Source organism: Larimichthys crocea, chromosome XIII, assembly GCF_000972845.2.
Source record: "Larimichthys crocea isolate SSNF chromosome XIII, L_crocea_2.0, whole genome shotgun sequence".
NCBI classification, from domain to species: domain Eukaryota; kingdom Metazoa; phylum Chordata; class Actinopteri; family Sciaenidae; genus Larimichthys; species Larimichthys crocea.
In genome coordinates this window covers 80,319-102,360 of record NC_040023.1, presented here as the reverse complement: position 1 = coordinate 102,360, position 22,042 = coordinate 80,319, and the positions used below count along the sequence as shown (strand labels likewise).

The following is a 22,042-nucleotide window of genomic DNA, read 5'->3' as shown; positions in this document are numbered from 1 at the left end:
ACAGATGAGAGAATTGCTGAATGAGAGATTGGATTGGGTGTGACGTGACGACTTCTCTGATCTTTTGTTTTCTCATCAACATTAGTTTAAACTTCTTTTTCCATCCAAATCATTCCCCAGCAAACGTTTTACAGTTAAACTGACAAACACTACATCTGTAAGCTAAATGGAAACTGGACCAATCAGTCTATAATAATAATAATAATAAACTGTTTACATGGCCCAGTTCGAGTAAAAGATTATTAGTACTACTGCTTACTCAGATGAGAAATTAAGTTGTTTTAAAAACAAAAAAAAAAAACAAGCACAATAAAACAACATGAACAAGTTAGTCAGGAAAACAGAAGAGCTGCTGAGTATCTAGTCTACCCGACTGACAAAATGTTAAAAACGTGTTTTCATTGACAAGATTGTATTCAATGTTTCAAACAGCAACTACTACAGCAACTTTTTTGGTCAGACCGAGATCGTTCATCAAGCCTGATTACTAACTTCAAAGCCTGCTTCCTGTTCGAGCACTTCTTCTGTATCTCCTTGGTGCTCGACGGTCGTCGTGTCTGTTTCGTGCTTCTGTTCTAAAGACTCTCCTTCATGTTCCTCCTCAACAGCAGACAAATCACTCTTTGAGAGTGAGCCGTCTAGCTGAGTTTCACTTCTGGCTTTATTTTTGTTGACTGAACCTTTAGGGCGCCCCCTTTTTTTCCGCGGAGTGTCTGCTTCATTTTTTGGAGTACTTGGGGGGCGGCCCCTTTTTCTCGGGGATCCATCACTGCGTGGTGACGATGCAGTGGTGGGCAAACTTTTACGCAAGTGAGCGCCTTTCTTGGATGCCGACTTGCGAGGCCGTCCACGGCTTCGTCGAGGGGCTGGTGGAACTCCCTCTGGAGGATCGACACGAGGGTATTTCCTTGGCCTTCCCAGAGGCTTCCACACTTTGGGCTTTTTCAGTTCCTCGGGTGACGGCAAAGGGTACTTCCTTGGCCGTCCCCTTTTAGCTGGTTGTTTTCTTGGACGACCACGCTTCCCTCTTGCTGGTGGGACGTGTACTCTCCGAGGCCGACCTACCTTACCGTGCACCTTATATGCGGGGGGTTTCTTGTTTAAAGAGCCTTTAGGTCGACCTCTTCCCCTCTTAACTGGCTGGGAACCATCTGTGATCAGTCCTTGTTTATCTCTGCTGTGTTCAATATTTTTTCTTGGCCTTCCCCTCCCTCTTCGTGCTACCTTTGAGATGCTATTCGATGTATCCTGTGTCGACTCCCTAGTGTTATTCACCTCAACCTTTCTAAGCCGACCTCTCCCCCTTTTCATTGAGTTTAGGCTTTCATCAACATCCGTCTCCCCCCCGCTGCTCTCCTCTTTCTCTAGCCTGTGTGTTTTATTGAGAGAGCCTTTGGGTCGACCTCTTTTTCTAGGTGTTACAGAACTGCCTTCATTCTCTCCACCACTTGTTAAACTTTCCATCTTGCGCTTTGTGGATCCTTTTGGGCGACCCCTTCCTGGTTTTGGTGTATCAGAGCCACCATTCGGTAAGTCTTCATTATCGACCTTCTCATGGGTGCTTTTGTCAAGAGACTTTTTTGGCCTGCCTCTTTTCTTAGGAGAATGGTCTGTCATAAGAGTGTCTTTGTTACTGGCCTGGTTCTTGGACCCTTTCGGCCTCCCTGGACGCCTGGGAGTTTGTACAGAATTATCAGTATCATCTCCCGATCCTTGCTGTTCTGTTTGTTTTGAGAGTCTTGGACGCCCTCTTCCTCTGTGTGGCTGAGTGGACCCACCGTTGGACATGCCTGAAACCAGCTCCATTAGGTTAACGTCCGTAACACAAACCTTCAACTTCTTTGAACCTTGTGGCCTTCCCCTTCCTCTTTTAGGTGGATTGTTGTTGGACATGTCCATGCTGGATTCTCCCCCATTGCTCCCAGCATCTCCTTGTTCTGCCTCAGCCATACTTTCTTCTTCCATACTGCTGCCGTCAGCCTGTACTGCTTCTTCCACCTGGAAAATTAATATTGAAAATCACAGTTAATGTTTAACTCACAATCAGTTAAGGTAAGGGGTTAAGATGGGGGGGGGTATAGTTAGTTAGTCATGGTTGTCATGTAATTCTGTACAAAGAACTGTTTCCTTTTTAAGTAGAGCTGCAACGTTTAGTCAGTAAATTGATTAATCTAGAATTAATCTGCAGTTATTTTGATTTGAGTTTTTAAAAACACAACAGACATTTAATGACATCACCTTGTAATTAGGGACGCACCGATCCGATATTGGTATCGTATCGGTCCTGATATTGAAGAAAATTCTAGATCGGGTATCGGTGACAATGACAATGGGCCGATCCATATCAGTCTAATTCTATGCTGTGCACTGTGAGTGACGTCATATGTAAGAAACACGCCGCCGTCCCACATTGTTTTCAAAATGGAGCAAGCGAAAGGATCGGTTATCTGGAACAAACTCGACGGCTACTTGCAATACCTGCGCAGTAAATGTTCACAGGGGCGGTCGTAAAACTTCAAGTTATAACACAACCAACTTAATCAAGAACCTACAGAAATTTTGTTTTTTTTGTATCGGCCGATACTAAACCTCAGATATCGGAGGTAAAAAAAAAGCGGATCGGTGCATCCCTACTTGTAATGTTGTTGTTTTTTCCCCACAATTTTCTGATGTTTTAGAGAAGAAAATATTAATAATGAACAAAATAATTGGCAGTAACAGCCTTAGTTTTAACAAGCCTGGCCCAGGCGCTTGTAGAACTAGAAAAAAAATTGAACATGGGGGGGAGAAGAAAAAAAAAAAAAAAAAAAAAAAAAAAAATCTAGTTTAGAGTCTTGCTAAAAAAAAAAAAGTGAGCATGTTTTTGTGGCAGCATTACACATATCATATGTCATATTAATCAACAAAAAGGGGGAAAAAGTGTTTTATATCCAGTCCACACATGATACAATTTTCCATTCTTGACCTGTGAATTAAGAGAATGTAGAGCATATTAACAATGCAAAGCTTTGCACCCATCTTAATATGATGAAATAATCTGAAATAATATGCAATATGTTAAATTCAACTAAAAGTGACACATTTTAAAATGTGTGTCAAATCTACTTACCATATGCATATATTCACTTGGATTAATTTATTCCCTCTGATTTGCTATTGTTATTTCTACATTTTAATTTCTTACATTAATTATAATAAAGGCTGCCTCATTCATAACAGCTTATGAATTAGAGAAAAACTATTACTATTGACATTCCGTGTTTGGCTAGAAAATTAAATGATATTACTACTTATAATAATTTTTAAAAAGCAGAGGGAACAAATATAATGCACATAATTAACAAAATGTGCAGAGTAAGACAACATGCACGTGCATTTTGAACATATATATATTTAGAAAGTTAAATTAATAAATGTTTTACGTCACATATTTAAATTTGTGAGTTTTTGCTCGGCTCTGTCTATTTCCTGGACTAGAGTCTCGCAATGGCGGGAAGGTGCACCGACAGCCGAGGCCATCAGTGACATGTGCACAGTTAATGTCGCTGCACGCGCTCTCCGCTCTCGGGCAGCATTCCTAAGCGATAAAAACACGCGGGAACAATTTTTAAAAATCACAAGAGCCACGTGCATTCTCAGCCGTAACTATAAAGCGACACGTGCACGCGGACTTAAGGCCTGAGACAGTGGCTGAGTGCGCGTGGAGCGGTTGTTCTCCAGGTGATAGTCAGTTTCAAAATCGATGGCGATGGAAAGAGTGGCGCGCGGCGTGACGCGGATCAAACAGTGCGGGCAGCAGAGTCTGTATCTCACCTTCAACCACTCCTCTGCCCGATCCTCAGCCTAGTTTCCCGCGAGTTAAGGATTCATCGTGCAGCTCGTGCAGTTAGAGTGCGTGTTTATTGTTACTGTGATGGCTGTTTAAATTTGCAATCACTTCCGGGTGTCCGCGACATTTAGGAAGCTCTGAAGGAAACCGCAGCGCTGACTTACAGTTCCGCCTCAGCATCTCTAACACACAGTATGCATCTCCTTATTTCTTCTCTAACCGTTTAATCTGCAGACCAGCATCACCAACTCCATTCCCTCGGGTCTGATTTGATTGTACTTGATTACTTAATTTCACTTTTTAGATAATCTTCTAGTTTTTTTACATACTAGAATGCCAAAGCTTATCAAGACTATACTTTTCTTGTACTTATGTGGAATCAGTAAATTATAATACTTATGTTAAGAGTCAACCAAACAGGCATCACTCCCAACATGTAACTTGATTACCTCCAACATCATGTCTTGTAGTAGGATATATTGAGGAAACCTCTACTGAACTATCTGCAGTAAAATGTAACTAAAACTTAATTTCTCTGATTGGTAGAAAAAGTAACAATCAGCAGACATTGTGGCAAGTTAAATCAAATTTCTTCAATACTTGCTCTGTAAAGGTTTTTTTTTTTTTTTTAAACCTGTTGATGTTTCAACATCTCATATATGTTACTTTTTTACCTGGTGTTCTATCTTACTCAGGATAGGAGATAAAAGTGTGCTTCCATAAGTCCACAGTGTGAACACTGTAGTTTGAAAAATCTATCTCGAATAAGCACAGACATACAGTGAGAAATGTAAAAAAGCTCCTCTCGGTTCTCCCAGGCTCATTGTGAGCTCTGATTGGTTTCACAGTGTGAAATTATTGTTAAATTGTGTATGAGCTGCCTTTATAACCAGAGAAAGAAAGGTGCGGTGGTGCATCAACTGTATAATGCTGGCTTGTTTAAACTCTTACAACATATTTTTAAACTACAGCTGTCAGATAAATTACAATATTTGTAATATATATATAGTATTATATAATATCTATAATGTAAAGTAGTGGTAGTAGTAAAGATTATTTTCCTCATTTAATGTTCTTAATAATTTTAATTAAGTACACGCTGTACTTTGCTGCCACCTCAACAAAGCACTGTGACTGCACCCCTACAGACTAATTTATTAAGTGTCAGTAATTATTGGACAGTTGTGATATCATGAATACAGGTCTTTTTAATTTATTTGAACATGCTCTATTTATCTTTGGGGTAAACCTAATTCATAAATATTTTCATAAATATAACTATTTTATCTATATATTTAGGTACAGGAGCATTTGCTGTAGAAACAGGAGTTTGAAGTTCTTCTAGCTGGTAGATTATAAAACAACACTTGTGTTTCAGGAAGGAAATGTTTGGGGCACCAGTTTTTCACCATAATGCATTATAATGTATTTTTGGTGTCATATTCATGTCAGTCCAGGTTAGTTGTGTATGTGCATGACACAACAACATTCAAATTATCATGAGACAAGGGATGGCTGGTTTTCCAGTTTTTATATATTTGGATTAGATCAAGATCATAACTTTTTGAGTAAGAAATGACACATTCTTTTACAAATAAAAGTTTAATTCTTAAGCAATAAAATACATCCAGTCCACCGACTTTATGATTCTTCTCTCCTCGTGGTACTATTACACATTGCTTTGTTGGTAACGTTGTTACTATTACCCCGTAATTGCCACTAGAGGCCACTAAGGTGACCGTGGTTCAGCAAAAGTTACAAAGCTGAGCTTTAAGTTAAAAGTCTAAAATCGAGTTGAATGGATGTTTAATATGCAAAAATGTTTTATTAATGAGTATTAAGTAAATATTAATACTTTAAAAATCTTTAGCCTACTGCTGTATATACATTATACATGAAAGTCCTGAATAGTATTATAGATCATTATTATGATAGTGGAAACTCATCATCTCATCTGTCCTCCTTCAGTATCAGTTTTAGGTGAGTTTATTCCACATTATCTCATTGTTTTAGCTCCCTCGTGTCTTTCCTGGGCCTCTCCACAGAGGGGAACCATATTGACAATGGAAGAAAAGACATGAGGAAAAAAGGGGCTGGAGGAAAAAAAAAAGCAAATTAGAGAGAGGCAGATTATGTTGCACAGGGTAGTTGGATAAGGGGGTGGAGTATGAGGTAAGGGCAGATTGATGAGGTCAGCATCAATAAGGAGAGCAAGAATGCAAGAGAAGAAAGAAATATGCAAATTGTGTTTATATGTGTGAGGAGTGGAGAGACAGGAAGAGAGAGACGGAGAGAGAGAGAGAAGATGTCAGTTCAAAAAAGGGAGAGAGAAAATGACAGACGTGGCCGGAGGAAAGGAAAGGAGCGTTTGAGAAAGACAACCCCTGAGAGACTGCGCGCTGAACCCGCTGCCCCGTCTCAACCCTCCTCCTCCTCCCTCCCTCCCTGTGTGCTTCGCCATGGTTACCAGACAGGGCTCCCAATGCAGCCAGTTAATGTGTTTTTCAGCGGCAGGAGCGAGCTGGGTACTAATGTGTCTCAGTCTGTCTCCTGCACAATCAATGTCAACAGTCCTGGGATGCACAAACACATGGAGGGCTGAGAGCCAGGGAACACTGAGCCACCCTGGCCCAGTCTCAGGGCGAGAGGCTCAAAGAGGACCACGTCACTTTCATTTCACTTTCATTCGTCACCTGAAAACCGCCGCCTGCAGTGCCTCGTTAAGTTGGCAGAAAAAAATGTGACAGGGAGGAAGTTTTATTTATGTTTCTCCTGATATCACATGTTGATCATTAATACATTGATCTGAAATGTTTATCTCGTATTCAGCTGACTGGGTGAGCAGAAATGTCGCCCACGCTGCTGATGTGCCACAAAAACTGATTATGTTTTTAAAATTTCTTTTGTGTCCTCGTCAGTATTTATTGGATTGACAACAAAACAAGTTTTCACCATTGTCTGAATTTTATTGTCAGATTTTCAGCTCATCAAAAACAGAACAAAGTACAAATCATTCATCCATATAATTATGAAAATTCAGAGCTGCGACAACTGGATGAAAAATTAATTGATTGACAGACAATTAATCAGCAACTGTTTTAATAATCAATTAATCCTTTTTTCTGATTCTAGCTTTTTAGTTTTGATGATTTGATGCTTTTCTTTATCTTACAGTAATCAAAATATATTTTGAGTTTTAAACATTCAGTCACACAAACTCAGAGGATTTTTCATTATTTTCTCACATTTTATGGATAAAATAATGAATCCTTTAATTGAGAAAATGATCATTGATAATGATAATGTTAGTTAGTTGCAGCTCTATGAAAATGCACTGGGGTTTTTTTCAGTCTAACAACAAATATTTTCAGCATCACAGTGATAACACTCGGCTTTCTTTCTGTAGCTACCAAAGTGTTCCCTGTCTCTTGACGACAGGTCTTGGACGTTGTAATTTTTCGGTGTCTGTGAACACATTTATAAATCCCATGTGAATTATATTTCGGGGTCATGAACCTTGGCTGTCTTTTTATTGAACCGTGTAAGTGTTCAGCGCACAAAGCTGGCCAAAAGGTACTGCCCCCTCCAGAGAAGCACGTTGTCTTGTCTTGGCTTTCCATGATGTCTGGAAAGTTTGGGGAATTCTCTCCAGATGAGTTCATGCAGTCAAAATCATTTTATTCTACAAACGCTCTGCAGATTTACTCTGATCTGTGATACACTTCTGACGTCCGTGATAATCTCATGATTTACACAATAAGTCTGGTGTTATAACATGTTTTCTCTCAGTATACAGACAGGAGATGTTGTAGCCTCCAGATGCAGCTGCATGCAGCTTTGTTCCCAAGGACCTCACCTGTGACCTTTCATATCATCACAGGTTAAGGGTCTCAGGGACAATGGAGCACACCGACAGACACTGCTGGTCTGAAGAGGCAGCAGCTGACGTCAGCTGTTCAGTCAGTCTTGTCCAAAATCCAGCCGTAAAATATATAATAAAAAAATATATTTCTGTGACGCATGTTAATATGTATGGTATTTAAAAAGTGCGCATGCCATTATTTAAGCCCAGTATGATTACCTTTGGACATTAAACTAGTGACAGATGTAGCAAAAATAGACTCTAAATAAAATGAGAGACAGTATATGTACGTCATATTGGATGGTTACCGTTTTTTATCGACGCTGATGCAGAAATGTTTCGTCTTGACACGTCTGAACAAAATGGCTTGGACCACATCCTGCAGAGAGAAAAAGATTTAGTTATAGTACATTGTTGAACATATACATATCAATTCCCGTAACCGTATTATTTCGTTCATTTCATTTTCGGGGCCCGTTTACTGTCTTTCCTCCTGACATAGCCAGCGCCTGTTTGTCAGTGCAGGTCTGTGCAGTAAGATGTTTAAACAAAATGCCCCCTGCTGGCAGACAGACAGACAAAGCATTCGAGGACACATACGCAGAGGAAAATCCTCAAATTTAATGTATAAATCCGGATTTGCATATGGGATGAACATACTGCCGTCCGGCCTGCGTGAGCGTTAAGCTCTAACAGAGCGGTCATACAGTTCATATAGACACTCGACTCTTTGCTTGTGCACATGCATGAAACATCCACAGACAGCTGTGCCTGGAGCCGCAGACAACACTGTCGTCTTATATTTCCTACAGGCCTTGTGATCTCACAGGATTATGCAATCACTCCCCCATGACAAAGATGCTCAGCCTTGAGGGAGTTACACTGATTTACTCTTCCCCAGTCAAAATAAATGTCATACAAGCCTGACACTGCAGATGCCACATGCAGAATAACAACTGGTACACAGTTTAAAAGCTCCATTTGCATCACGTTAGTCTGTGCGGACTGCAGCTTCGTCGTCTGCCAACAATCCAGAACACATCCCCAACTTACAAAATCTGTCTGTGGCCAGGTGCACACACATGCAGGCAAACATGCGACTCCACAAAGGCGCACAGAACACGAAGCCTTTTGCTGCCGGTGTGAGAAATTAGACTGCCTCTCTCTGCTTCCTCTTTGTCTCCGTGCTTTGAGATATTTTCCTCTGTCCCAGTTTTATGAGCTCCTCTGCTGCTCTCAAAAGCACGAGAGACACAAAGACCGGAGGATGAAAACCAGAAGCGAGATGGAGGATGAAGTGAAATATTGTGTAACAAAAATTACCTGTTTTAAAAAGAACAAACATGAAGGTGGACAGGGAAGATGGCGGGCAGACGTGGTCAGTCGAATTGTCTGTCTCGATTTGTTAGCCGGCCCGTTTGAGTCATTCTGAACTCACCATTTGCCTTCCCCTGGTGTTCCTAACATAAACACACATACACACACACATCTGTACACATGTCCGCATGCACATGCATACAACAAGTGCATGTACAAAAAAACAGGTACGCGTGCACACACTCAACAAAACGCTCTCTTTCGATGAGTTATTGATCCGTTTTTCCCCTTCAGAGGAAAAAAACCCCAACAATTAATCCAGTGGTAAAGAAAATAACGCTTGACAAAAACTATCCTGCCCCATCTTCACAGGCTTCCTTTTCTCTGAGCGCTGTTTGCGGCGGCGGACAGAACAGCTATTCCCCTCTCGCTACCCCTCCATCTCTCGCTCTCCTCTTTTTGTCTCTCTTATTCTATCCCTCTCTCAGGCGCTGTCTCTGGCTCTGTTTTGTGCCTGTTTCCCTCTGCCAAGTCACATCACTAATTCTCCAGGCGATTAGAGTCCGAACAGGCAATGTCTATGAGGCAGGTACACTACACAGACAGACACACACACGCACACACACGCACACAGACACACACAGTAAAACACACAGATTGCATTGATTCCATTATCTGGTGCTGTACCAACACCCCCACTTTCCCCAACCCCCAACAACCACCAACAGCGCCTCCATCTATGACCCTCTCCTTTCATAAATCTGTGTCACCTACATACATCACACACAAACACATGCACGCACGCACACACACTCAGACACTTATGCAAGCATGCAGTATCTCCAGATATCGCTCTTTCTTCTCTTGCCTCAACACTCTCTATCACTCTGTCCCCGCCTCCCCCTGCTCTGTCTCAGCCCTTCCCCTCATTTTTATCCTTCCCTCTTCGTCTCTCTCCCCCTCTCCCTCTCTCTCTCTCTCTTTCTCTAACCCCTTACATTTTTTCCAGGCGTGACGTCCTGTCTTGCCCATCTTGCAGTCTACGTTCACACGATGCTGTGTCTCTAAATGGGTGTCTATTACTCTGTTTGTTTGTGTGTGCTTGAACTTGCTACGTTCGTGCATCTGGAGGAGAGAGAGTGGAGTGTTCGAAAGGGAGGTGCGTGTGTGAGGTGCATGTCCTTGTGCACCGCTGTGCACACATGCATCTGTGTGAGAGGGAGTTAGTGTGTGAGGAAGGGAGGGAACGGGGTGGTGGAGGGGGCTCGCAGACGGAGGCTGTGGATTTTACACAGCATGAGGATCAAAGCCACAGCAAGCCCAAAGGTGATTAACCTCCAAGCCGTTCTGACCACAACACTGCTGCTCTTCTTCCATATTTCATTAACACAACAGTCTGCTATCTGCACAATTCATCACATATCAATCTATCCGCCTTTGATGCACACACTGCCAAATATCCACTATCATATGTTGAGCGATAAGTAAGCCATCAGATCAGAAATAAAATCCCAGAGCTGAACTTTCACAGCAAAAGTCCCAAAAGGGATTTAAAAGAATTTAAAATGTGTTGTGACAAAATTTAATTAAAAATGAGACATTCTTTAATTTCAAGTGAGTGAATTTCATTTATCAAGTGATAAATTAGAATGGAATACAATAAAAGTAAAAAAGTGAAAGTGAAAATAGATTTATCGAGAAAAAGGGGCTATTAATAGAAAAAATAACATGTATGAAATGTCAGCGTTAGATGTAAAACAAATGCAGGAACTGGCCACGTTTTATAAAATAGCAAGTAGCAGGCGGCTCTATTGTGACAGCTGTATTTCCTCTTGAGTTGGAACAAGCCGGGGAGTCGTTTCTTTGTGTGCGTACAGAAAAGAGCAGTGCAGAGATTGCTGATATATGCTCTTTTTTCCCCTCCTCGCTGGAGCACTGCAACGCAATGCGGATACTGAGTGTCTGAGCCACTAGCCAGACACACTGGGGGACAGAGGGGGGGTGGGGTGGAGGTGTGGGGAAAGAGGAGGGGGGCGAGAGAAGGAGGAAAAAGGAGGCGGAGGCGGTAAGCAAGTTCACATACAGCCCCATGCTTCAGGACACACTGACACTAACGTCTGGGCACACTGTCATTATCTACCATGACTTCAGAGAGCAGAAAACTTTACTTTGGAGATTTTTATGTCAACTGAACGCACACGGAGGACTGTTTTTTAAAATTACACAAAAACGTAAAACATTTTGTTATAACATTTGTCATATTTATGTGATATGTAACTAAACTATAAAGAATTCAATGAAAATCCAAGGCTGCAACATACTGCAGTTTAAATTAGATTTTCAAACTCATGGTGGATCTAAACCTGATGTACAATATGAACAAATGTTTTATTTTACAGGCAGCACAAATGCCCCAAACCACAACGAAAGTATTTAAAATGTCTCCTAAAGGTATTAATGTTCACATTCCAGCATAATGCCTGTGTGTCTGTGTTTTTGTGCACGCTAAGAAAGCACTGAAACAAACAGCTATTGATAGCTGGCTCTATACCCCATTGGACTGCACCAAATAACAAATCAAAGAGCACTGCAGAGCAAGGTGGGTATATTGATGTCTGGATTAGCTGGACCTTGACAGCAAAACCTGATTAGTATTTCAGATGTATTAGATTTAAAGTCGGTGCAGAAACTGCTTTGCTGCTTTTTTTTCCATGTCGTTATAATTATGGGCTTGAAATCTAATTTGTTGAAGGAGAAATGTTGAATTGTTTTGGATTTGATAATGGATGTGATCTTTGTCTATAGCAGTGAAAGTCAGTGCACCTCTATGGTCCATCGCTGCAACAAACAAGCCTCAGACATTTAGTAAAACAGACCTTGTAAAATGAAAGTAAAAATATTTAAACGTATGAGGCACAAAGAAAAATAGACTATACTCCATCACACCTAAATAAAAATAGACTACATCTAGCAAATACAATTTACTATAGCTCTAAAACTCTTTGACATCCTTTCCTTTGTTACTTTGTCATGTTAAATATGAATTAGACTTCTAAAAATAGTTAAACCTTTATTTCTGTATCTCTCTGTGCTTTTACAGGTCAGTCTTCATACTCACCACTTTAAGAGGTGGATGGGATTCGTGTGAAGTCTGGGTGACACCGCAGGGAAAGCTAGAAGGTTGTACAGTTATCTCCAGGCTGTTTATTATGCGAAACCATACAACCAACTACCTCACACTGCAGAGCACTGGAGCAGGGTCAGCACTGGAGTCTCTCTTCTTCTTCATCTTCTTCTTCCATTCAGTCTTCAGTACTTTTATCTGTCTATCAGTTTCTGTCATCTGTTCATCCCATTTGTCTCATCTCTTTTATAATCTCACATTTATGATGAAGCTACGTTTCAGATAAACACAGTCATGATAGTTTTGTGTATATTTTCTGAGAACTTCATCATGTGAATTAGAGAGTTTGAGAGTTTTTGTCGATCCAAAAGAACGCATATTAAAAAACTTGGTCTGTGGCTGTGAGACTGAAGCTGAGTGTTATGATCCTGTTGGAAGTGAATAAAGGCTGAGACTGGCGAACTAACTGCACTCTCTGCATTTTTGTGGACTTGTCTCCCTCTTGTGGGTAGACGCAGTATACAGACCCCCCCCACCCCACCCCCCACTCGTGGCCAAGGCAGATATTCACTGTCTCTGAACACAAAGACAAGCACTTAACCTGCAGTTGCTTACTGTAGGCGTCTGCCTGACCTACTTCTGCAAGTGGAGCTGCTGGAATCTTCCTTATCCTCAAAGACTCGATTCAGCAGTACTGAGCACACTTCATTGTCATTCTAAGGTTAAAGTCGAATACTCCTCTTCTGTTTTCATTTCACTGAACCAATACTTAGACTCCAGTACGGGGAGCAACATTTCTCTTGTTGTGTGGATTCTTTACTTGACTATTGTAGTGAACTAACTCTTATTATGATGAAAGCTGCAACTAATGTTTCTTTCTCATCATTGATAAATCTGTTGTGCAACCAATACTCTAAAACTGGCCTGTCATATAACATGAGGAAAAGTAGCAGATCTTCATATTGGAGAACTGAAACAGCAAATGTTTAGCTTTTTTGCTAGAAACAATGATTAAAACATTTTCTGGTGATGGACAAATCAATCAATCCACTGACTGTTTCAGCTCTGTAATATTTATACTTGCTTTAACTTATGTTTAACAAAGTCCATCCATTTTTATGGTGCTAAATTTTTTGACAAGACATTTCTGTCGGATATCTCTATCCTTACAGCTCATTTAGTTAAGGTGTCACCATGTAAAAGAAATATGCTTAAATATGCTTTTGAATCACCATCTTGAATACAAATGGTGCTATTAAAGCAAGTCACTTTCATTGCCTTTAAATGAAGATTAATAAATGGAATTTGAGACCGTTTATTTGTATCTCTCACTGTAACTGCAATGTAATTTTAATTTTATAATTTAGTGTGCTTATTTTATCTTCTATCTATTCTGTCTATTCTATCATATTTATGTTTATCCCCTGCATTGTGTATTGTGTCTCTATTATATATCATCTTTGTTTCTTTTTATGTCTTATGTAGAGCTCTTTGAATGGCCTTGTTGCGATTTATGTGCGTGTGAATCACTCTTATAAAACAGGCCCCTGGTTCATTCGTAGCATTCTGACACATTAACGCAAAACCTGTTTTGCATGTCATCTCCCTCTCTGCCTCCGTCCACTGTGATTATTAAACAAATGTGAATATATCCTTCACTTCACTTAAAAAGGCAAAACTGACCTTCTGGGTGTGGATTATCATGAAGTGCAATGAAACAGCGGCTATAGTGAGCAACACGTCACTGCCCACAGGTCTTAATATTAACAAGGGCAAACAGTGTCATTGATGTGAAGCACCCTATAGAGTTTAGCTGCTAATAATACAGAGTGTCGCCTGTGAAAATGACCATTCCTCCTATCAGCCATAGAGGTTAAATATGCGCGAGTTCATGAATGAAAGGAAGAATTAATGAATGAGTGACTCAATTTCTACACATCACATCATTTCAAATAGCATTTCCTGACTATAAACAGAGATAAATGTTGAATTTTAAACTAGATTGTGTTCATTTATATTTTTTAGTTTGTTTATTTACTTTTCTTCATCACAATCTCAGGAATGGTGTCACACATTTTGACACATTAATACATTATAAGCTGGCTTGCACTGTGTAATAAGGTATATTCAGGGTAATGCAGAAATTGGTGCACTGTAGAGCGGTTTTCAATGTCACAAATAGGATCTAATGGGTGAGTAATTGGATGACAATTTGGAGTAACAGCACTATCCAGTCAATCTCTCTCATACTCCATAAATAACAGGGCACACCCACACATTCGCTAGGACATCTAGCTGAGGTGATCTCCTGCAAAAGCCGCAAATTGGCTGTTGTTAGCAGTCAATGGCTGTGTTTTGACACTCCTCCTGTGTGCCTCAAGGACTCATTGATTACTTGATAGCTGCTGCACAGCTGAGTTGCTAGGCCTCCTATTCAGCTTGGTCAATGCACCAAAAATACAACCTTGAAGTCTTGGACGACTGGAGCCTCACTGACAAAGCTGGGTTCAAACTCAAAAGTGGTATACTCCCAATCCCTCAAAAGGGAGCTCTCTCTGTGGCCTGCCAGGACGATAACTGCATATTAATATGCAGTGCATAGCACAGGTAGATGTGTGTAAGATGATGAATGTCTGGGTTGGGTGTTGTTTAACTACATTACAGAGATAAAAGCCATTTGTAATCACTCTCAACTTGTAATTCTGCTAAAGATTCAACATTTAACCATTATCAAATGAAAAATGAGCCATCTAAGTGTTAACTTCAAAAGATACAGCAGCTCCATGTGCTTAATAGAGATATAGATATGATTTTTTTTTATTTTTGGCCAGCTTCCAAACGCAAACCCATTCACCTCGCCTCTCTCCACTGCCCTCTGCCATGCTAAAAGCCCAACCTCCGCCTACCCTTCATTTTCTTTCTTTGGCCGCCCTCCCGCCTCTCTACATGCCTCTTATTTGTCCTTCATCACCGAACATTTGAGGCCTCAAAATCTTTTACAACTTTTTCCTTTTTTTTCTAAGACAATCTCTCCGTTCATACCAACTAAGTCTCCCCCCTTGATCCCCTGGATTCTGCTCCTCCCCTTTTTAAACCTCTCTCACTGTCTCATTCGCAGTCGGATCACGCATGAATGCGGCATGGTTGTGCCAATGCCAGCTCTTTGCCAATCTGCCTGGGTGTGTTTGTGTGCCAATGTGAGTCTGGTGGGAAGCCCCTGCACTGGAGGCCAGAGTGGTGTTTAAGGCCGAAACCCTGGCTGGTGTTGGGTCAGGTGAAGCTTTGTGGGGATTACAGCTCGGCCTCTTGAGAGAGCAAAAACAAATTAATCATGTTGAGCCAAAGTATATATTTAAGTACACCAAAAATCACCAAAATATAATGAACTGAACATTGTAGAAAACTAGTCCTAACTAGTTTAATCCTGAAGATATTTATACAGTCACATAATCAATTATGACAATATTGTATTAGTCTCCAAAGTTTTTGGTGATATAAACATTTGGACCAAGACTAACAAAATGCCACAGCTGAGCTAAAACAAAAATCTGGCAAAAACCAAAAAGAAGTGTTAGTGTTGCAACAGTGTTGAAATAACATTTGATGCTAAGGAGAACTAAATATATGTATTTTCAATAATGTCAGCCAAAAATGCTCTGTTTGTAAATTACAAGTGGCTAATGTCCAAAAAAAGCTATTTACAGCCAGTTGCTTAGAACAGTGTTTATGTAAACCTCTCAAATTAAATTTAGCAGTAATTTGGTTTGTTAATTTAATCTAAACTGTTGTTATCACATCCAATAATGAGTCTGGGAATATGGATTATCATGCACATAATCAACAACAGCTGAATACAGAGTGATAACATATTGTTTGTCCATTATCACTGCTAAAATAATTAAAGTCTTATTTTAAGGAAATATTCACTGCATATATTTTATTAAACCTTTATTTAACCAGGAAAGGTCCCACTGAGATTAAAAATCTAATTTTCAAGGGAGTCCTGGCGTAGTTCTGGTTTGGTATGAAAACTGAAATCTGTGCCAGACTTCAAAATCTCTACAAATGTTCTCATCTTCTCATTTTATGCCTCTTAATAATTTGGATTCATCTACTGAACAGACAGATGAGAAACATACTTATAATAACAATATACAATAAAGATTTTTTTTTAATGGGCTATTCTACAGAAATACTTCAGATTATCAACTTGGAAACAAACTAGTTTTGCTGGTGGACTGACTTTCAACACAATCAATCTCAAGATGTTGACAATTGGTGAATTTGAAAAACAATGTGAACATTTTGTTCTTCAAACTTAAAAAATGATTTTTAAATACATGAAATCTGTCAGCACTGGCCCTCATGGTATTTTCCATGAGCAATATGACCAAAGAAAGAAAGGAAAAAAAAGATCGACTAAATGGAGTGATAATTAATGGGAGAGAAAATCTGCCTCACAACAAGATATTTCTGTCAAATTACAAAAAAAAGAAAAAAACCTAACCACAAAACATTTAGGCTCTGCTTTCCAAGATGAAATAAAGATTTTAAGTGACTCTCCACCAGTCATCGTCTTTGAGAAGTGACGCAAGAGACTATGGCACCACCCAAACAATGTAGGGGCATGGAGGAGCGAAATCTGCCCAGTGACAGCAAATAAACTGTTACCCGCAGCCATGAATCGTCTGGCAAGTGCCAGCTCAACAGGAATCCAGGCCCCAGACAGCGGTTCTTGGCCACTGATGGTCACACTGTTCAGGTAAACATGATTGCTTCTTAATTAATACAATTAAAAATAGAGTTACTATGTGATGGGGAAATATTGATAGACAAGACCAATAAATGAATAATTACAGAGCCACAGCAGTGTGTGATAATTACTTTCCTGGTTCTATTTTATTTTTAAAAAGAAGTGACTTAGAGACCAAAGAAGAAGCCTAAGAATACATGCTCCTCCATTGCACCCCTCTAAACTGGATTTGACCCTGTGTAGCGAGGGACTTGGGCCTGAGATCGCCATCGATGCTAATGCACCTCTTCAGCCGAATGGCAGCTTGTTGCAGGGTCAGGATAAGTATCTGCTACTCACAAACCATAAATTATTATCCCTCTCAAGATAGAATGAGATTCTGTAGTGCAATTTCTCCCAAACCCCCCTTTTTCGCTCTCCTCGTACCTTATTTACAAAGGCAGAAAACGTTACCATGGGAACACACTACCAGGCAACCTCAGTGGCTTGGCATGATGCCCAATGGTTGCTAGGGCACTGTCGTCAATGGCTATTGGATAGTGTTGGCCAGTATGTGTGTGTATGTGAGCGCATGTCCTCTATGTACATGTGTCTATGAGCAGGAGGGGAGAAAGTGTGTGTGTATTTGAGAGTGTGTGTGTGTGTGTGTGTGTGTGTGTGTGTTCACAAATGTGCACAATGCACACAGCTCGTCCACACTAAGAATGTACACTTACAATTTAATGTTCTTATTCCATAATGAGGGCTTTTATATGCGTACAATATGTAATTATTTTTAATATGTACCACTTTGAATTGGTTTTCCTTTTGCTGGCTTGACTCTGTGGGTGACAAATGATGGGAGGTAGCTTTTGTTGGCTAATATACTGTAATATTTTGACTGTGTATGTGTGTGTCAAAGGAAAAAAAAGAACATAATAATGTAAGCACTTATGTGAAGTCCCAGATTTACGTTGAATAACATACATTATTTAGTCTTCTTTCAACAGGTTTGATTGCGTGATAGCTAACGATTGGGAAGTATTTATGGTGGCAGCAATATAACAATTTTGTGAACAAATTTGTGTTTTATTATGAGAGTAAAAATAAAAGAGACAGCAGGAGACAGAAAGATTGTGAGAGAAGAAAATGAAGTGAACAGACATGGAAATGTTAGTGTGCCTGTATACTTGGAGCTGATGTTCTCCATCACTAGTTCTGAGCTCTCAAGCTGCTCTCGCTTTCATTTCAGTCAGATTCAAAGAGTCTTTGTTGGTGAAGGAACAGATGTTAACAAAGCATTTACCTCACAAGTGGGATCTAGTTTGAGGTTTTTCCCATGGCTCTCTTCTCACTGGAGAGCCTCTATGGTTGACCATGGCATTCCTGAAATCAGCAGAGCATCGTGCAGATTATTAGCATACCACAGGATAGGAAGGGGAACATCAATAAACAATTGAGCCATGAAGTTGGGATAAGTAAATAAATAAAGTCAGCTAGCCAGACACAACCTTATCTGGGCCTTTATCCAGGCCACATGGTCTAGTAATGCCGGTTTCAGCAGAAACAGCCCTGGACTCAGTGTTGAAGGAATACTACGAGATAATTAAATCATAATGGACCAATCCCTGATTAGAGATGAAGTATTCGGCAGCACAAAGAAATGAATAGAAACGCAAGCATTTATGATGGAGGAAGCGTCACACGTGGTGTGCAGAATATGAAATGGATTAACAGTGGGAGATAATGGTGAAAGTGAATACTGTGCCATCAACAAAGCATGAATGAGAGGGTGGTACAAAAATACATGTATAGAAGAGACGGTTAAAGTCAGTGGTGATGAATAATACATTAATAATGCTGGAAAATACAATCCGACATCATAAATTAAACAGCAGCGAGCCAAACAAATGCAATAATTATGACACTGCAACACGATGAAAGACAACAGAGACTGGAGATGTGCGGCTTTTGTGTTGGTGTACGCTCATTAATTCCCACATGTGTACGTATATATGGGTCTGCGTGTTCCTATCTGCATGCACTTAGGGAGAGTGAGTACTGCTTGTGGTGCATCTTATCTAATACCAGGAGGAAACACAGCCTCTCCCCCTTGCCTCTTTGCCTTTTTTTCCCCCTCTGGCCCTTTGAACTCAAGCCGCTGCTGGAGATGCAGTCCGACTGAGCACAGCATGTCCTGAAAGGAGGTCAGAGGGCAGGAAAAACAGTCTGGTGTCATGGCAACTTGATGCCACCGACCAAAAATTTGTAGTGGATGGTGGGGCCGTGGAAAAGGTAGGTAAATCTGTCACAGCTTACTGAAAAAAGTTGTTAGAGAGTTATCCACACAGATAACTGAATTCAACATGGGTCCTCAAAGGATAAAACATTTCTGTTGTGCTACAGGCTGATGTTTCATTTTTCTGTGTTACTGTTCTGTGTCAATACACACTGACCTGGTGTTGCAAACACTTACTAGTACATTCTGCAGCAAAAGAGAGTCCCCAGTAAACTCGCTATTTACTGATATGTGGGTATCAAGTGCTAAAAACTACAGTTCACTGCTGTTTTTGGAAATAATTTAGCCTCTTTTCCCTAAAAAAATCTATGTATGTGTGACCCATTTTTAAAAATGTACATATTTAGAAAGAGCCAATACACTTTGGGTCTGAAAGGGTGTACAGGGTGGAAAGTATTATGCCACTGTGTGAAAAATGCAGCCTCATTCATTTTGCAGCAGAGGTCATAAAAGTTAATCAAACTTAGACAGACCACAACGTGATATCATTACTTTATAATGTGAATGCTGTGCTTCTACTATTAATCTCAAAATCCCAACAAAAAATTATTAATTGCACTACTGATCATTTTTCAGTGCCTAAATGACAAACTGGTGTGTGATAAGCCTTTAAAAATTACTGATTACTCAAACTGGACTTACTTAACTGTATTTCTTGGCTCACTGGTACCTGAAGCAATACTTCCCAACCTTCACATTGTGTAGGATACTTATATCTAGTGCAAATTGGATCCAACTGAATACTACTGGCCTTGTAGGAGCACGTAGGAGAAACTATGGTGGCTTACAAAACTTGGCCTTTGTTTGGTTTGTCCGTTCTGGGCTACTGTGGAAATATGGCAGTTCAGCATGGACATTATGGCCGTGCTCCTGTGGTATATATTAAAAGCCTCATTCTAAGGTAACAAAAGCATAACAATTCCCATTTTCAGGTGACCATACACTAATGAAAACACACATTACTGCCATTCTTTAATATTACACACTGGACCTTTAGGGTGGGACTATTATTGGTCTGAACACTCGTTAACACATGTTATGAATATTTTATATGGGATTTTGTCAACAGTTGAGTATGAAATAATGTTCATGTATTACATTTATTTATACTTCTGTATTTATAGTTTTTTTTAAGGTTTCGGCTCTGAGCTTGTAATACCCATTCTTACATTCTTACATTGCCTCCTGTATTTCTTATGATGCAATTTTTGGAAATCCCATCAATGAACGTAGCATTGACTGACTTCATTTGCTAATTGTATTCTGAAGAAATAGACAATCACTGCCACAAATGACACCTAGACTCGCATACATCTCTGAACAATTGCTCCCAAACTCAGCTCCTCTAATTTGTTGTACTAATGACTCAATGAGTACAATTCAGCAAACCTGAGAAATGAACTGCAGCTGTAATTGTGTCGCCTGCTGCTGCCAGCCCATGACTGCCTGTGTTTTCATCTCACTCCTGAGGTGTTGGATCAATATGGAATCCAGGTTCCTTTGTATGTCATTAGCTTGTCTGATGCTTGAGCTGAGACCTCTTCAAAACCGTCATGTTTTCAGCTTTTGAAATCAGATGAAGAGTGTGTGTTTGCAGGTGTTTGTCTGCAGTGTGTGTGTGTGTGTGTGTGTGTGTGCATATTAACCTTGAAATCAGTTTATGCATAAATGAGCACTTTTAGCCTTTTTCTTCCTTTGCGTATACAGTATGTGTGTGAGGCTTGTACGAGACACGCTGCATCTGTTCAAGTGCGCATATGAGGCTTGTGTGCGCATGGTGTGTGTCCTTGTGTTTGTTCAATGCGGCAGAGGGTGGAGTGGCAGATCAATAGGAAACAAATGAATTCAGATCAATATTAAGCCAGGGAGTGAAGGAGAGAGAAGGAGAGGCTGAAAGCGAGTGAGTGGGGTGATGCACCACAGAGGAGGAGGAAGGGGGGGTTGGTGGGTTTGCTGGAGTGATGTGTTACCAGCAGCACAGCGACTAACTGTACACTTGGGAAAGACCACTCATTTCTACAGCCCAAACCTCGGTGCTTTGAGGTCATTGATGGTTAAAATAGATGGTTAAGCGAGGTAGAGAGAAAACAGAGGCAGCTGTGGTGTTTTGTTTTAGTAGACAGTGGTGGTGAAATGACTTTTTCTTTTCTGTTTTAACCTTGTTTTTAATCTCATTGAGACCATATCCTGATTAAAATTACATATTTATTCTCTTTATTTTACTCTGTTGTATTTTATTCTCTTATGCAATGCCCTGAAAATGATAACTTTTAATCTAGTCTTTCCCTTTTTTCAATCCAAATTTTTCCTTGTAATGCTAATGTAGCTGGCAATAATCAACAGCCATCATTTCTCTAATATTTCAGTAGAACACATTGTTAAACTGCCTAGATTAATCTGTTGATGACACACAGCAGCTGTAGTCACACTGAACTCTGACCTTTTTATTTCTATTCCATGCCAAAATAATACAATTTCTTCTCACCAGGCATGATACGATTAAAAATCTCAGGCTAGGAAGGATTTAAATCTGACCTTTCAACTTAAACTCCCAGATGGAGCTTGACATTTAGAGCCAAACCTGTGAAGAACAGATTCGAAGTGGGCTGGACTTCTCACATCCAACGTTTAATTGTTTTACTTGCAAGGTTTGGAAAATAGAAAAGATTGAACATTTTGTCTCAACGGTTACAATTATTACAGTTATTTTTTGTCTTTTTTTTAAGTGTAGTTCATATACTGTTGAATATTTTCTCTATTAATCAATTGATTTTGTCTATAAAATGTCAATGTATAAAAAATATAGAAAATTATTGTGTGCTCAAGATGACATCTTCAAATAGCTTTTTTGTCTGAACAGTCTAAAATACAGATATTCA

General features: G+C 40.0%; 1 protein-coding gene and 1 long non-coding RNA gene across 4 annotated transcripts in view; both read right to left on the bottom strand.

Annotated features, from left to right (window-relative positions):
* Positions 1-208: 208 nt before the first annotated feature.
* Positions 209-3,984, bottom strand: LOC104927562 (serine/arginine repetitive matrix protein 1). Its single transcript, XM_027286760.1, has 2 exons — positions 3,814-3,984; positions 209-1,998 (listed from the first exon to the last, which is right to left on the bottom strand). Exon 2 carries the CDS (start codon positions 1,963-1,965, stop codon positions 475-477), a length of 1,491 nt encoding a protein of 496 aa, XP_027142561.1. The 5' UTR covers positions 1,966-1,998; positions 3,814-3,984; the 3' UTR covers positions 209-474.
* A 4,003-nt stretch (positions 3,985-7,987) lies between these two features.
* Positions 7,988-22,042, bottom strand: part of LOC113747426 (uncharacterized) — a 26,676-nt gene continuing 12,621 nt past the window's right edge. For all 3 annotated transcript variants that reach the window (XR_003463640.1, XR_003463638.1, XR_003463639.1), the window contains 2 exons: positions 18,171-18,250; positions 7,988-8,070 (listed from right to left, as the gene is read on the bottom strand). This is a non-coding gene — a long non-coding RNA (uncharacterized LOC113747426). The remainder of the gene's footprint in view (positions 8,071-18,170; positions 18,251-22,042) is intronic.